Source organism: Hyla sarda, chromosome 1 (assembly GCF_029499605.1).
Source record: "Hyla sarda isolate aHylSar1 chromosome 1, aHylSar1.hap1, whole genome shotgun sequence".
In the NCBI taxonomy this organism is placed as follows: Eukaryota; Metazoa; Chordata; class Amphibia; order Anura; family Hylidae; genus Hyla; species Hyla sarda.
Window position 1 is genome coordinate 611,171,133 of NC_079189.1, and position 18,508 is coordinate 611,189,640.

Consider the following 18,508-nt stretch of genomic DNA (forward strand, 5'->3'; position numbering starts at 1 on the left):
TGGGGTGCCCAAACTTTTGATCCCCACTGTAACATCCCTGTCCGCTTTAACCAAAACTTCAGTATCTTCTGCACAAAAGAAAAATTTCCCATTCTCCCTAGCGGGAACAAATAAAATTTCACCTTCCTCCGCCCCCTCAAAATCTGATTTCGAAACAAGATCATCCACTACTTTAGCTTTCTTTGTGGGAGGAGCATATTGAGAAGGTACAACATGCGATGCAGAGAAACTACTAGGCGGGAGAGAGGCGGTAGTACAAATTGCATGAGAGGAAGTAGTCAGTAAACTAGGATATAGGTTTACATCCGAAAGATGATGCTCCAGTTAAAGGGGTACTCCGGCCCCAAGACATCTTATCCCCTATCCAAAGGATAGGGGATAAGATGTCTTATTGCGGGGGTCCCGATGCTGGGGACCCCCCCCCCCCAATCTAGCATGCAGCACCCACTTGTAAGTACTGCCGGAAGCGCTGGAGGCTCTCAGTCTTATTCCTCTCAACCACGGGGACGGAGTATCGTGATGTCCCGCCCCGCCCCCACAATGCAAGTCTATGGGAGGGGGTGTGACGTCACGATACTACGTCCCCATGGTTGGGAGGCTTAAGACTGAGAGCCTCCAGTGCTTCCGGCAGTACTTACAGGTGGGTGCTGCATGCTAGATTGCAGGGGTCCCCTGCGGCGGGACTCCCGTGATCAGCCCAGTCCCTGATCTGAGGAAGGGAGGGCTTCTCCCAAAACGCGCAATCCATTGTTTTATTTACTTTTGTTTAATAAATGGTCCTGCCTAGGATCTTTTACTTTGACCTGGACATCATTGTCTTCATGCACAAGAGTCGCAGCGCCGATATCTAAGGGTTTCCTTTTTCACTCCTCCTCATCATCATCATATCTGAAGGACGACCTGGGTCGATTCCTGCAACCCACTGGCTTGGCAGCGACGCACCACTGTTGGTACCCCGCTGCATAGGGGTTACATGCCTGTTACTTCTATATTGAGGTGAGTGGCCATCTAAAAGCCCCGTGGGGACACCCCCCACTCCTCGCACCTCCTACGTATATCTTGGGGCAATACACGAGGTGCCGCTTGTCGGTCCTTTTTCGTTTTTTCTATTTTTTACACAAGGCTTTCCCATATTTGTCTGGTAATTTAGCCAGGCACATAACACATTTCATAGCTTTTGGTTTTTGAGAAGGTTCCCTGTAAGAAGAGAGAAGGAACCCACTAAGTGATAGACGAAAAATATATCTTTACAGCAATACATTAAAAAGCAGGAAAGATATCACTTACAGAGACCAGGTACAGGCTGCTCAGCAGATTCAGATCTGGTGGAGGCCCGTGAGTCCATGGTTAGGTTAGAAACACAGCATAGACGCTTTTAACTTTGAATAGGGAAGGGGTTTATGAACTTTTATTAACTTTTTTTTTCCAGACCCCATAGGGGACTATAACATGTAATCTTTTGATTACATAGACTGATCAACGCTATGATATAGCATAGCATTGATCAGTGTTCTCGGCGCTCTTCTGCTCTAGCCTGGAGCAGCAGATCGACGATCGGATGACCAGGAGGCAGGTGAGGACCCTCCTGTCATCCAGTAAGCTGATCAGGACATCACAATTATGTCGCGATAGTCCTGATCTCCGATGAGCTGACGGGATACTTTTGGTTTCATTTTAGACACCGCAATCAACTTTGATCACACAGTTAGAGATGAGCGAACTTACAGTAAATTTGATTCGTCACAAACTTCTCGGCTCGGCAGTTGATGACTTTTCTTGCATAAATTAGTTCAGCTTTCAGGTGCTCCCGTGGGCTGGAAAAGGTGGATACAGTCCTAGGAAAGAGTCTCTTAGGACTGTATCCACAGTTTAAAGCCCACCGGAGCACCTGAAAGCAGAACTAATTTATGCAGGAAAAGTCATCAACTGCCGAGCCGAGAAGTTTGTGACGAATCGAATTTACTGTAAGCTCGCTCATCTCTAATCACAGTGTCTAAAGGGTTAATGCTCAGCTACATGTACATTACACATATACAGCTCTACTGTACGCATACAGCTCAGCTACATGTACATTACACATATACAGCTCTACTGTGTACACATACAGCTCAGCTACATGTACATTACACATATACAGCTCTACTGTGTACACATACAGCTCAGCTACATGCACATTACACATATACAGCTCTACTGTGTACACATACAGCTCAGCTACATGTACATTACACACATACAGCTCTACTGTGTACACATACAGCTCAGCTACATGTACATTACACACATACAGCTCTACTGTGTACACATACAGCTCAGCTACATGTACATTACACACATACAGCTCTACTGTGTACACATACAGCTCAGCTACATGTACATTACACACATACAGCTCTACTGTGTACACATACAGCTCAGCTACATGCACATTACACATATACAGCTCTACTGTGTACACATACAGCTCAGCTACATGTACATTACACACATACAGCTCTACTGTGTACACATACAGCACAGCTACATGTACATTACACACAGCTCTACTGTGTACACATACAGCTCAGCTACATGTACATTACACACAGCTCTACTGTGTATACATACAGCTCAGCTACATGTACATTACACACAGCTCTACTGTGTACACATACAGCTCAGCTACATGTACATTACACATATACAGCTCTACTGTGTACACATACAGCTCAGCTACATGTACATTACACATATACAGCTCTACTGTGTACACATACAGCTCAGCTACATGTACATTACACATATACAGCTCTACTGTGTACACATACAGCTCAGCTACATGCACATTACACATATACAGCTCTACTGTGTACACATACAGCTCAGCTACATGCACATTACACATATACAGCTCTACTGTGTGCACATACAGCTCAGCTACATGCACATTACACATATACAGCTCTACTGTGTACACATACAGTTCAGCTACATGTACATTACACATATACAGCTCTACTGTGTACACATACAGCCCAGCTACATGCACATTACACATATACAGCTCTACTGTGTACACATACAGCTCAGCTACATGTACATTACACATATACAGCACTACTGTGTACACATACAGCTCAGCTACATGTACATTACACATATACAGCTCTACTGTGTACACATACAGCTCAGCTACATGTACATTACACATATACAGCTCTACTGTGTACACATACAGCTCAGCTACATGTACATTACACATATACAGCTCTACTGTGTACACATACAGCTCAGCTACATGTACATTACACATATACAGCTCTACTGTGTACACATACAGCTCAGCTACATGTACATTACACATATACAGCTCTACTGTGTACACATACAGCTCAGCTACATGCACATTACACATATACAGCTCTACTGTGTACACATACAGCTCAGCTACATGTACATTACACATATACAGCTCTACTGTGTACACATACAGCTCAGCTACATGTACATTACACACATACAGCTCTACTGTGTACACATACAGCACAGCTACATGTACATTACACACAGCTCTACTGTGTACACATACAGCTCAGCTACATGTACATTACACACAGCTCTACTGTGTACACATACAGCTCAGCTACATGTACATTACACACAGCTCTACTGTGTACACATACAGCTCAGCTACATGTACATTACACATATACAGCTCTACTGTGTACACATACAGCTCAGCTACATGTACATTACACATATACAGCTCTACTGTGTACACATACAGCTCAGCTACATGTACATTACACATATACAGCTCTACTGTGTACACATACAGCTCAGCTACATGTACATTACACATATACAGCTCTACTGTGTACACATACAGCTCAGCTACATGTACATTACACATATACAGCTCTACTGTGTACATATACAGCTCAGCTACATGTACATTACACATATACAGCTCTACTGTGTACACATACAGCTCAGCTACATGCACATTACACATATACAGCTCTACTGTGTACACATACAGCTCAGCTACATGTACATTACACATATACAGCTCTACTGTGTACACATACAGCTCAGCTACATGTACATTACACATATACAGCTCTACTGTGTACACATACGGCTCAGCTACATGTACATTACACATATACAGCTCTACTGTGTACACATACAGCTCAGCTACATGTACATTACACATATACAGCTCTACTGTGTACACATACAGCTCAGCTACATGTACATTACACATATACAGCTCTACTGTGTACACATACAGCTCAGCTACATGCACATTACACATATACAGCACTACTGTGTACACATATACAGCTCAGTTACATGCACATTACACATATACAGCTCTACTGTGTACACATACAGCTCAGCTACATGTACATTACACATATACAGCTCTACTGTGTACACATACAGCTCAGCTACATGTACATTACACATATACAGCTCTACTGTGTACACATACAGCTCAGCTACATGCACATTACACACATACAGCACTACTGTGTACACATACAGCTCAGCTACATGTACATTACACATATACAGCTCTGCTGTGTACACATACAGCTCAGCTACATGCACATTACACATATACAGCTCTGCTGTGTACACATACAGCTCAGCTACATGCACATTACACATATACAGCTCTGCTGTGTACACATACAGCTCAGCTACATGTACATTACACATATACAGCTCTACTGTGTACACATACAGCTCAGCTACATGTACATTACACATATCCAGCTCTACTGTGTACACATACAGCTCAGCTACATGTACATTACACATATACAGCTCTACTGTGTACACATACAGCTCAGCTACATGTACATTACACATATACAGCTCTACTGTGTACACATACAGCTCAGCTACATGTACATTACACATATACAGCTCTACTGTGTACACATACAGCTCAGCTACATGTACATTACACATATCCAGCTCTACTGTGTACACATACAGCTCAGCTACATGTACATTACACATATACAGCTCTACTGTGTACACATACAGCTCAGCTACATGTACATTACACATATCCAGCTCTACTGTGTACACATACAGCTCAGCTACATGTACATTACACATATACAGCTCTACTGTGTACACATAAAGCTCAGCTACATGCACATTACACATATACAGCTCTACTGTGTACACATACAGCTCAGCTACATGTACATTACACATATACAGCTCTACTGTGTACACATACAGCTCAGCTACATGTACATTACACATATACAGCTCTACTGTGTACACATACAGCTCAGCTACATGCACATTACACATATACAGCTCTGCTGTGTACACATACAGCTCAGCTACATGTACATTACACACAGCTCTGCTGCAGACATATATAACACACACATACACAGCTCTGCACCACGCACATCACACACACACAGCTCTGCTGCATACACATAACTTCAGCTCATCCAGCAGCGATCACAACCAGCACAGCAGAGTCCTGCATACACTGAGCAGATGAGCCTAGAGCAGCAGCCCCTGATCATGTGACTCCTCCTCCTCCATGTGACTGATCACATGACGGTGACATCATCGCAGGTCCTGTAAGCACACGGCTCCTGTACAGTCTGCGGACCAGGGATTTCGGTAGTTAAGTAATTATTATTAGATATTGTGCAGTTTGAAATCGGAATTGGAGGAGTGGGAGTATGTAGAAGGACACATGGATCAGTACAAGGATCAGGTGATGATGGAGGATCAGCAGCCCCTCACATCACCAGGTAATAGACATGACTATATACACACGTCCTCTCATTATTTGTATGTAAAGAATGAATTCAGTCTCTGTATGTGTTCCCTACAGTCAGATCCAGTAAGAGAACAGCACCAGAGAGGTGTCCCCGTCCTCTTCTTCCACAGGATGATCAGGTAGATGGAGATATTCCCTATGATCTGTAGAAGGGCTGTGAAGCTCTTGTGGTCAGTCCCCTCACCCTCCATGACTCCTCATCTCCTGCTCATCTATAACATCCCACGTGACTTGTCCTTCTGACTTATGACTTTTATAATATTTTTTCCACATCCTATGATACAGGAAGAAGATCTGATCTTTATTAATGCTCCAGAGATGAAGGAAGAAGAAGAGAAAGATGTGAGCGGTGATGAGCAGTATAAGGAGGACATTGCCACAGGGAAAGATCTGATCTATATTAATTCTACAGACATAAAGGAAGAAGAAGAAGAGACAGATGTGAGCGGTGATGAGCAGTATAAGGAGGACGTTCGTACAGGGAAAGATCTGATCTATATTAATGCTACAGACATAAAGGAAGAAGAAGAAGAGACAGATGTGAACAGTGATGAGCAGTATAAGGAGGACATTTCTATAGGGAAAAATCTGATCTATATTAATACTACAGATATAAAGGAAGAAGAAGAGACAGATGTGAGCCGTGATAAGCAGTATGAGGACATTCCTATAGGGAAAGATCTGAGCTATATTAATGCTACAGACATAAAGGAAGAAGAAGAGACAGATGTGAACGGTGATGAACAGTATAAGGAGGGCATTCCTACAGGGAAAGATCTGAACTATATTAATACCACAGACATAAAGGAAGAAGAAGAGACAGATGTGAACGGTGATGAGCAGTATAAGGAGGACATTTCTACAGGTAACTGCCCAGGTGAGTAGTAACCACTAAATGCAGAAAATAGTCACAGATTCTACTAATTCACCGGCTGCAATAACTTTTTGGCGAAGTAGTGGTGTAACTAGAGTCCTTCGTGCTCCAAGGCTAATTTTGGACCACAGGCCCTTCTATGTCCATTTACTATAGTCAGTCCCCCTTCTATGCCTCTACACTATTACTATGCTTCTTGTGTGCCCTCAACATTTTCTGATCCTTCTGTTCACCCCACACTGTTTATATGCCGCAGTTTGTCAAAGTGGGACAAAAATCTCTCCCCATCATTCCCACCAGAGTGACTGTGTCCTTCATCAGATGTCATCTGGTGTTGTCTGCTCGCTGATCTGATTGTGTTGTCTGTACCTGGCAGATGTCACTAGCTGCTCCAGAATACGGCCTGAGGTATAAAAGTGGTGTGAAACAAAAACTTTGCCAGGTTCGCTTTGAGAAATAATGCAGTAGACAGGTACGCTACCTAATGCAGTAGACAGACAGCTTTTGGAGCCAGATTGACTTTCAGCTCAGATATTGGCAGCTAATTAGAAACACCTGTCACGTGCTCAGGACTTTCAAAGAGGCAACAAGAATTGTCAACAAGGACAACAGTGGAATTGTCGTGTTGGGCAGGGAACAGTGCACTCCTGCTCTCCAGATCCACTGTCCCTGCCTACTTGCATAATCGCCCCCAAAAACAGTGATTCCACAACTTGGAGACAGTCCCTGTTCTGGACTAAGTGCAGGGGGATCACAAGTCTAAACAATACACAATATAGTACAGGTCAGGGAGAAATGGTCAGGAAACAATGGGTAAACATGCACAAGATACAAAGCACAAATGGGAACAAACATACAGAGAGAGAATTGTCAGCAACCCCCTTCCTCAAGCCAAAAGAACTACAAAAAGTGCCAAAACCTCAGACAAAAGGTTAAGTAAAGAACAAAGCCTAAATAAAGATCCCACACCAGAGTCTGAAAGACAAGTGAGAACCTTTATAGCCAAGATCAGTAGGGTGCGGATGCCAAGAAGACTCACCATTGGCTAGACGTCCACAACTCCTGATTTATGATGATGAAGCCAAACATTAGAAAAGTTTAACCCTTCGGGCAAAACCAGGTCGAGTCTTTTCTAGAATTAGTGATGTTCCATCTTTGTAAGTGTTTGCTCTGAGAAGAATATCCGGGAGATGACATTGTTGATGTCTCTGTTGTCCTCACATCTTTGTCCTCTTGGAAGGTCCTGAGTAGATGACGTCCCTGATGAGCCGCCTCTGCCTGAGCCCAATATAACACAAGCTCCCGGCTTTGGTGATCTGGTACATGATAGAATCATTCAACGTTCACCAAAAGGACATGGTTGGCGCCACCTGTAGACCATTCGTTCCAGGACTTCACCGTACACCGGATTATGTGCTTAAATATACTGCTGTAACATAGTCCACATCACATAGTCCCAATTATACATCCGGAAGGAAGAAAAACTGGGCACTTACCAGCGCTGTGTATCTTGTTTCATACAGACAACACTGTCACATTGTTACATGATGTGCGGGGATTCTACAAGGAAAGGGAACTTACACATTGATGACGCGCCTCATCCAGGCCCCAGGAGCATGATGGGAAGTATATGTATATCACTGGCCATACACCTCATCAGACACAGGGGATATACATTGCAGGTGAGTTCTGCATATTTCTTCCTTCCGGATATATGATATAATCATTGATGGCCTTACACTACTTGTACAGATCCTCCAGCATATACCGGCAGCCAAAGGATTCATGGGAAATATAGGATGAGAAAATTATTTCTGATTCTGAAATAGAATCAAGATGGCAAAAAAAAATCTATGCCTGCCACATCAGCTAAAACAGGTAAGCACAAGGCATACACAAGAACCTCTATATTATTCACTGAGACGTCACGTCTTCTGATCCCTTGGGTTATGCTGATCATCACTTGGGTGTCCATAAGTTTTATTTTGATGTTTTTGTCCCTTTATGGCTCATTATGTATATTTACGTCCTGGGGCCATCAAGGGTATATAGACAGGGCTCGAGCCCGCTCCATACCCGGGGGACGCCGCTACTACCTGATATCTGCAGATGGCGCTGTCAGAGTTGGCAGCGACATTTAAACCGCAGTTATAAGTGACATTGGTGGTGCAGTGCCAGCTTATGGCAGGCGGTACGAATACTGCGCCAATCTGATGGATCAATGCAGTACATAGAAAATCACCCCCCTTTTCCCGTTTTCACCCAAAATAAATATATTTAGTATCACTGTGTATGGAATTGTGGGAACTATTAAAATATGTTATTGATCCTGTTCGGTGAATGGTCTAAACAAACAAAAAAAATTGCAGGGGATAAAAAAAAAAATGTTGTCACATAACAAACAACAACAACAACAAAAAAATAGCCCTTACAAAGTTTTATATACAGAAAACTAAAGAAAAGTTATAGTGGGTCACAATATGGCGATTTAAAGAGAACCTGTCACCAAACTAAACTTTTAATATATTGTTCCTTATGTTACTATAAGACACTTTTGCTATTTACTTGCTGTTAAAATTCTCAACCTTTATATGTTTTAATGTGATTGAAAAGACGGCCACTAGGTGGCTCTGTTCTGTTCCCTGCGCAAGTAAAAGTGTTAGTTTGGTCTCCACTTGGATTTGCAGGAGACCAAACTCAGGAAGTGCATGCCGGGCATGGCGGGGCACAGCTCTCGCAGGCTTCAGTGACATCGCGCCTGCTGGGGAACGCCCCCTTTCTCCTGCCGGGAGCTCACACAATGTAGCTCATACACGCCGTGGCCCCGCGTTATAGAAAGGGAGAGGACTCAGGACGTACAGGTATGCCCTGTGTCCTTAAGGGGTTAAAGCATGTTTTCCTATGGAGATTGCATCAATCGGGGCACGATAAAATGAAATGACAGAACGGTATACCTTAATAGTTCTATAAGCTTTTCCTAAGTCAAAAGAATGAGAAAGAAAATTAATAAATTGATTTAAAGGGGCATGTATGGGATCCAGATCCAGTCGATTGCACCAATCAGACCAAATTCTCCAAATGATCTGTAAGCTGACCTGGTACCTGGTGCCCAAGTGTCAGAGAGGATGTCCTGAACTGATTGTGAAAGGTCGATATTCAATCCTGATGGCCTTAAATTAACCATGCTACTAGAGTTAAAGGGGTACTCCGGCCCTAAGACATCTTATCCCCTATCCATAGGATAGGGGATAAGAGGTCTGACCGTGGGGTCCCTTGCATTTGGCACCCACCTCTTTAAACTGCACGCCGCGCTGCCAGCTCACAAACTGCCGGGTACCGACCACAGGGCCAGAGTATCGTGACATCATGACTCCGACCCTGTGTGACGTCACGCCCCGCCCCCTCAATGTACGCCCCCTCCCATAGACTTGCATTGAGGGGGCGGGGCGTAATGTCACACGGGGGCGGACTCCCGCGATCAGACAGGTTAGAGGATAAGATGTCATAGGGCCGGAGTACCCCTTTAATTTAATTTCGATATTATGAGTAGATAAGGATTGCCTGATGGATCCAGGAGAATGGACTGATGACATGGCAATATGCGTGAAAAGTCTATGGACATTGCTAGAACTTGGGGAAACCAAGACTGGATTGGCCATAATGGTGTTATCAATACTATTGTGGATTTCTGAGACCTGGTGATTAAGAGTGTTTTAGGGATCAGTGTAAATGGTGGAAAGGCATGAAGTGTCTTGTGTGGCCATATTTGAAGAAGAGCATCTGTGCCTAGAGAGTCTGGATCTGGGCGCCAATGAGAAATTGGGTAAGTTGGCGATTCAGCTGGGAGGTAAAAAGGTCTTTATGAAGAGGTCCTCGTAATGAATTGAGTTGGTTGAACACCAGGGGATCTAGTCTCCAATCGCTGTTGTCGGTTCGATATCGAGAGTTCCAATCTGCTGTGGAATTGGACAATCCTGGGATATATTCTGCCTTCAAGATAATATCTTTGGCCAGACAAAAATGCCAGAATTCTTTCGCGATGTTGGTTAATAGTTTTGATTTGGTGCCTCCTAATTGATCGACATATTGAACTGCGGAAATGTTGTCCATCCGCAGAAGAATACAGCAGTTCGATTTGTGTCTGGCAAAGCTTTTGAGGGCAAAGGAACCTGCAAGAAGTTCCAGGCAATTAAAGGGGTACTCCGGATTAGAATTTTTTTTTTTTTTAGGACTTTATAAGTCAACTGGTGCCAGAAAGCTAAACAGGTTTGTAAATTACTTCTATAAAAAAATCTTAACCCTTCTTGTACTTTTTAGCAGCTTTATGCTACAGAGGAAATTCTGTTCTTTTTGAATTTCTTTTTTGTCTTGTCCACAGTGCTCTCTGCTGACACCTCTGTCCGTGTAAGGAACTCTCCAGAGCAGCATCATTTTGTTATGGGGATTTTCTCCTACTCTGGACGGTTCCTGACATGGACAGAGGTGTCAGTAGAGAGCACTGTGGACAAGTCAAATAAGAAATTCTAAAAGAAAATAATTTCCTCTGTAGCATATAGCTGCTAAAAAGTACAGGAAGGGTAACGATTTTTTAATAGAAGTAATTTACAAATCTGTTTAACTTTCTGGCACCAGTTCATTAAAAGAAAAAAGTTTTCCACCGGAATACCCCTTTAAAGTGTAGTGAAGATTCCTTATCTGACCATTTCCCTCCTGTTGAAAGAGGACCGCATCGAGCTCCTCAACCTAGTTGGCTGGCATCTGACTCTATGATTAAATCTGGGGATACATTGAAGATTGTTTTCCCATTCCATGCTTGGATATGATTGAGCCACCGTAATAGCTCCTCTTCGGTGTAAGAGAGACCTCGTCTGAATAGCCTAATCCGTGTCTCAAGTGTTGGGCTTTGAGACGTTGGAGAGCCCTGTAATGTAGGGGTGCAGGAAAAATGGCTTGAATTGATGCTGAGAGGAGAACTACTATACGTGAGACTAAGGCTGGGTTCACATTACAGAATTTCTGCCTGCAATTCCGCTTTGAAATTCCAAGCAGAAATTCCGCTTGCTAAAATGTACTGTATAGTGAATGGGTTTCCGTTCACAAATTCACACTTCTGAATTTGTGAAGCGGAATTTGTGAACAGAAAATCCGATTGGAAATTTCCACCTGAAGAATGGCGTTGCTCATTCTTCAGGCGGAATTACTCTATTGGAGACTGCATTGTCCGCGCGGTCCTAGCACCGACTGATTCAGTCAGCGATGGCCGCACTCAGAATCTCCGGGCGGACACTTTCTGCCCTGTGATTCCGCAGTGTGAACCTAGCCTAACTGTCCAAAACTGATCGAATCTCTCTGCAAATTGTTTTTAGTTTCTTGGATGGCAGACTCGAAATGGCTCATTGAGTGTTTATTAAAAATCCTAAAAATTCTAGTTCCTTTTGAAGGTGTTAATACTGATTTTTTTGTAATTGATGAGGAATCCTACATTGGATAGTTGAGTAATTGGATCAGATCCAAAGATTCGGTCATGATAACAATGTCGTCCAGATATATTATTAGACGAACTCCTCGAGCCCTTGAAGGGGTACTCCGGCCCTAAGACATCTTTTCCCCTATCCAAAGGATAAGATGTCTTAGGGCCAGAGTACCCCTTTAAGATGTCTGACCATGGTGGTCCCGCCGCTGGGGACCTCCGCAATCTTACATTCGGCACCCACCTCTTTGAGCTGCATGCCACATTGCCAGCTCACAAACAGCCGGGTGCCGACCACGGGGCTGGAGTATCGTGACATCACGACTCCACCCCCATGTGACGTCACTCCCTGCCCCCGCTATGCAAGTCTATGGGAGGGGGCTTAGCGGCCATCACGCCCCCTCCCATAGACTTGCATAGCGGGGGCGGGGAGTGACGTCACAAGGGAGCGGAGTCGTGACGTCACGATACTCCGGCCCCGTGGTCTGCACCCGGCGCAGCAGGTGGGTGCCAAATGCAAGATTGCGGGGGTCCCCAGCGGCGGGACCCCCGTGGTCAGACATCTTATCCCCTATCCTTTGGATAGGGGATAAGATGTCTTAGGGCTGGAGTACCCCTTTAATGCAGCTATAACAGGCTTTATTAGTTTTGTGAAGCACCATGGGGCTGAGGACAGACCGAAAGGCAGACTGGTGAACTGCCATTCGAGACCCTTCCATAAAGATTTCTTGTTGAATGAGTTTTTGATCCGATATTGAAAATATCATTGATTGTGGAATCTGATATTGTACTGGAGGGTAAACAAAATCTATATGATAACCCTGAACTTTATTGAGAAGCCAAGAGTCTGATGTGATCATAGACCAGGTGTGGAAAAAATGTATTATTCTTCCTCCCACGGGTACTGGGGAAGAATGTTGAAGATATGCACTCACCCGAAGAAGGTCTTGATTTCTGAAATCCTCTGAAACCTCTTGCCCTCCAGGGCCGACCTCTTGTAGGAAAGAATGGTGTCGGTGTGTATGAGGTTGATGGGTGAGAATATCTGTCTGGTCTTGGGGGAGGAAGGGCGGGGCCTCTGTATGATAGTCCTTCACGGGACTGATGTCCGTGAAATCGCCTTCTTTTCCCAGCCCAGCCCTTCCAAAAACACGGCCCCAGAATATCTTTTTTAATGAGGATTGGGCTTTATGTAACATAGAGAACAGTTCCATATTTGGAGGGGTGGTAGTGGAGAAGAAGACCTACTAGGGCAGCCCTGAACCGATTCTGTGGGACCTTCCCTCCAGGAGCTGCTGCCGGTCAAAGTCGGGGCCCCAAACACTATCTATTCTCTTTTATAAAAAGTGATGTGTAGAAGTATTGGGTTCAGTTGAGGCTAAATGTATCAATTCAGGGTCAAGTTTTATAAGTATTGCCCTTTTACGTTCAATACAGAGTCATGAATTTGTGTTTCCAAACAGACATATAGCCCTTTGGGCCCAACCTCTCAACACTGTTAGATCTACCGGATTACCGGAAGAGGATGCTTCCTCTGTTAAGTCAAGTATTTTGGTCAACGGACCTAGAAGGTCTAAAAATCTATCTTTATACAGTACGGAAGGATCTATCTACCCCTTTTTGGGGGGTTTTCCCCGATTTTGCCAAAAAGTTTACCAAGGTTGGGTCTAAATCTGGTGTGTTAGCCAGTTTTTCTGGTAACGTGGGCCTAAGGCATTCTGCTTTCAGCTTGTTTCTTGCTGGGTTTTTTAACCTATAGACTTACAGATTTAGATACTAGTGGATGTGGGATCCACTACCCGGATCTGGGATGTTTTATTTGTTCCGGATCAAAATAGGGGACACCCTCGTTATCCCAGATCATAGAACTGGAATAATCACTGGGACATATTTCCTCCACCTCGTCCTCAGATATGTCTTCATAGGCTGAGTTATCATCCAAATCTGATTCAGCCTCCTCTGAAGAAGACTGATTTGGAGATTTGGGAATATTAATCGGCTTAACCTTAGAAGAAGAAGAACCCTTTTTTGCCCTCTTAGTTTGTACCTCCTCTGGGGCCGAAGGTTTTTTTTGTGACTTCCTGTATTTTTTGTGATATTTTGAGAAAATGGGACCGGTAGTTTTGAAGCGTCTTTTTTGGGAGCTTTTCCCTGCTTTATACCATCAGCCATATGCAAGGTGGAGTCTTCAGCTGACCAAAAAAAGGTCTGATGGAGTGGATGGACCTTTTTGCAGAGAAACCTGAGGGTTAGCGCGAGTCATCGTCATAGCAACTGATTTAGCCACCACTTCATGGATGGATGACATGACTGGGCTGTACAGTGCGACCCAAAATCCATTGGCAATCCTCCGATTTCATGATGCCTTGTACACATTCAAGGCACCCAGTGCCAGAGGCAGCAAAACAACCCCAAAACATAATTGAACCTCCACCATATTTCACTGTAGGTACTGTGTTCTTTTCTTTGTAGGCCTTTTTACGTTTTTTGGTAAACAGTAGAATGATGTGCTTTACCAAAAAGCTCTATCTTGGTTTAATCTGTCCACAAGACATTTTCCCAGAAGGATTTTGGCTTACTCAAATTCATTTTGGCAAAATGTTGTCTTGCTTTTTTTTATGTCTGTGTCAGCAGTGGGGTCCTCCTAGGTCTCCTGTCATAGCATTTCATTTAATTTAAATGTTGACTGATAGTTTGCAATGACACTGATGCTCCCTGAGCCTGCAGGACAGCTTGAATATCTTTGGAACTTGTTTGGGGCTGCTTATCCACCATCCGGACTATCCTGTGTTGACGCCTTTCATACATTTTTCTCTTACGTCCACGCCCAGGGAGATTAGCTACAGTGCCATGGGTTGCAAACTTCTTGATAATGTTGCGCACTGTGGATAAAGGCAAATGTAGATCTCTGGACATGGATTTATAATCTTGAGATTGTTGATATTTTTCCACAATTTTGGTTTGGTTCTCAAGTCCTCAGACAGTTCTCTTCTCCTCTTTCTGTTGTCCATGCTTAGTGTGGCACACACAGACATACAATGCAAAGACTAAGTGAACTTCTCTCCTTTTTATCTGCTTTCAGTTGTGATTTTTATATTGCCCACACCTGTTAATTGCCCCAGGTGAGTTAAAAGGAGCATCACATGCTGGAAACAATCTTATTTTTCCACAATTTTGAAAGTGCCAATAATTTTTTCCAGCCCAATTTTGGAGTTTGGTGTGACATTATGTCCAATTTGATTTTTATTTGATTAATTAAATTAATCATGAATAATAAATAGGGAATTCATTAATAGTGTTGTGAATTCATAATGAATTGATTATGAATTAGTAATGAGTTAGTACAGCAGTGGAAAAATATGCAGCAGATAATGATGACTGAAGCATATACAAGAATGATGCGTCTTAATACACTTTCATACCTATGTACATGTATATATAAAATGTATATATATATATATATATATATATATATATATACACACATAGCAATAAAGTGACTGGTCACTGGCAATGTACTGAGACCAGGGAGAAATAAGATAATAACCTCTATGTATAATAATAATGAAGGAAATAATAACGTATTTTATATGGGTGGAAAAATTTATTATACTATATGCAAATTAGGTGTTTATGAATTGGGCTAAATAATGTATAAATAAATTAATAGATAATGAACTATATATGATGAAATAATAAATGAATAATGAATTATATGAAATTAATGAAATAAATTAATTTAAAACATATGTGGTAAGTGACTGAGAGAAAATTGAGCAGTACTTATCTTTGACAGAACAGCAAAGAAAGAGGGAGTGGCTTATGGTTCGCTCCCTTATATAACAGCTGGACTATACCATTATGGACTACCAGTTATCATAGGTTATATGAACTAAAGATATTTTCTTTGATATTATTTCTGTTAACCCTTTATTTGCTGCTATAAAAACAGTAAAGAAAGATAAAGCATAATGTGAGTCTCCGTCCTGTAATAAAATCTCTCTTCTTCTTGGCAGATGACTGTACCAGGAGATCAGAGGAGAATCTTATATCTTCAGATTATAAAGCAGATGATGATATCACACAAGATACATATGAAGAACATTCCATTATCCCAGATACACCCTCAGCCCTTCACAGCCAAGATCTCTCATCTCATCCTGTTATACGGGGTCTATCTTTTGATCCGTTACAGTTTGTAAAGCAAAATAAGAAGAAGCCATTTTCATGTTCAGAATGTGGGAAAAGTTTTACTCACAAATCAAGTCTTAGTGAACATCAAAACATTCACACAGGAGAGAAGCCATTTTCATGCACAAAATGTGGGAAATGTTTTACTCACAAATCAAGTCTTCGTGATCATCAAATAACACACACTGGAGAGAAGCCATTTTCATGTTCCGAATGTGGGAAATGTTTTGCTCAGAAATCACATCTTGTGAAACATGAAAAAACTCACACAGGAGAGAAGCCATTTTCATGTTCTGAATGTGGGAAAGGTTTTGCTCAGAAATCAAATCTTGTTAGACATCAAACTACTCATACAGGAGAGAAGCCATTTTCATGTTCTGAATGTGGGAAAGATTTTGCTCATAAAACAAATCTTGTTAAACATCAAATAAGTCACAAAGAGAAGCAATTTTCATGTTCAGAATGTGGGAAATGTTTTACTCTGAAATCAAATCTTGTCACACATCAAAGAATTCACACAGGAGAGAACTCATTTTCATGTGCAGAATGTGAGAAATATTTTATTCAAAAATCAGATCTTATTAGACATCAAAGAACTCACACAGGAGAGAAGCCATTTTCATGCACAAAATGTGGGAAATGTTTTACCCACAAATCAAGTCTTAGTGATCATCAAAAAACTCACACAGGAGAGAAACCATTTTCATGTACAGAATGTAGAAAATGTTTTACTATGAAATCTAGCCTTGTTGATCATCAAAAAACTCACACAGGAGAGAAGCCATTTTTATGCACAGAATGTGGGAGATGTTTTACTATGAAATCGCATCTTGTTAAACATCAAAGAACCCATACAGGGGAAAAGCCATTTTCCTGTTCTGAATGTGGGAAAGGTTTTGCTCAGAAATCACATCTTGTTAAACATCAAAGAACTCATACAGGGGAGAAGCCATTTTCATGTTCTAAATGTGGGAAATGTTTTAACGATAAATCACATCTTGCTATGCATCAAAGAAGTCACATAGCAAAGCCATTTTCATGTTCAGATTGTGGGAAATGTTTTTCTGAGAAATCACTTCTTATCAAACATCTAAGAATTCACACAGGAGTGAAGCCTTTTTCATGTTCAGAATGTGGGAAATGTTTTACTGACAAATCAAATCTTAGTCAACATCAAAGAACTCACACAGGGGAGAAGCCATTTTCATGTTCACAATGTGGAAAATGTTTTACTCAGAAATCAGATCTTGTTAAACATCAAAGAACTCACACAGGGGAGAAGCCATTTTCATGTTCAGAATGTGGGAAATGTTTCAACCAGAAACCAAGTCTTGTTAAACATCAAAAAATTCACACAGGAGAGAAGCCATTTTCATGTTCAGAATGTGGGAAATGTTTTACTGACAAATCAAATCTTGTTAAACATCAAAGAACTCACACTGGAGAAAAGTCATTTTCATGTTCAGAATGTGGAAAACATTTTACTCAGAAACCACATCTTGTTAAACATCAAATAACCCACACAGAAAATAAGCTATTTTCTTGTTTACTATGTGGGAAATGTTTTATTAAGAAATCAAGCCTTGTTTATCATCAAAAAACACACACATAGGGTCATGTTCAGAATGTGGGAAATGTTTTACTGAGAAATCACCACTTATCAAACATCTAAAAATTCGAAGGGCGTGGCTTGCATGGTGAGCTGAGCAGACGTGTGGCTGCCAAGCTCCCGTTTACCCTGGGACAATACCCTGAATAACTTCCCCCTGACCCACAGTATCGCTTACCGGAGGATACCTCTGGACTTGGGGAGACGCTCAGGATTCCGGCGGTGCATCTTGTCTCCATTCTGGTGCCGGCGGCAGGCTCGCATTACAGGAGGATTGGGCTGCAGTGGTGAGAGAGCAGCGGTAATGCCGGGATATAGGCAGCCTCTGCAGGGGTCCGGAGGGGCTGTGAGGTCCCCAGGATGTCCCTGCGTCTCCTGAGGTCCCAGGAGCTCCCCCAGAGAAAAGCCTCTTCACTGCCTCGGTCTCCACGGCAACCCCTGCTCCCTGTGCTGCTTGGAGTGGGTCCTCGGAGCTCTGCAATCCTCCTGGCTGTATCTGATAGTGTGTGGCTGACAGCCGGCACCTCCTCAGGCTGAGACTGTGAGTACCTG

General features: G+C 42.6%; 1 protein-coding gene across 1 annotated transcript; it reads left to right on the forward strand.

Moving 5' to 3' along the window:
* The first annotated feature begins 5,621 nt into the window (after positions 1-5,621).
* On the forward strand, positions 5,622-17,959 carry LOC130297523 (oocyte zinc finger protein XlCOF6-like). The gene is made up of 4 exons (XM_056550081.1): positions 5,622-5,783; positions 5,867-5,931; positions 6,098-6,689; positions 16,173-17,959. Exons 1-4 carry the CDS (start codon positions 5,726-5,728, stop codon positions 17,957-17,959), a joined length of 2,502 nt encoding a protein of 833 aa, XP_056406056.1. The 5' UTR covers positions 5,622-5,725.
* The last annotated feature ends 549 nt before the right edge of the window (positions 17,960-18,508 follow it).

Coding starts and splice junctions, on each gene's coding strand:
- LOC130297523 (XM_056550081.1), top strand. CDS start 5,726: ATGGATCAGTACAAGGATCAGGTGATGATGGAGGATCAGCAGCCCCTC. Junction 5,784..5,866: donor GCAGCCCCTCACATCACCAG/GTAATAGACATG, acceptor TGTTCCCTACAG/TCAGATCCAGTAAGAGAACA. Junction 5,932..6,097: donor TTCTTCCACAGGATGATCAG/GTAGATGGAGAT, acceptor CCTATGATACAG/GAAGAAGATCTGATCTTTAT.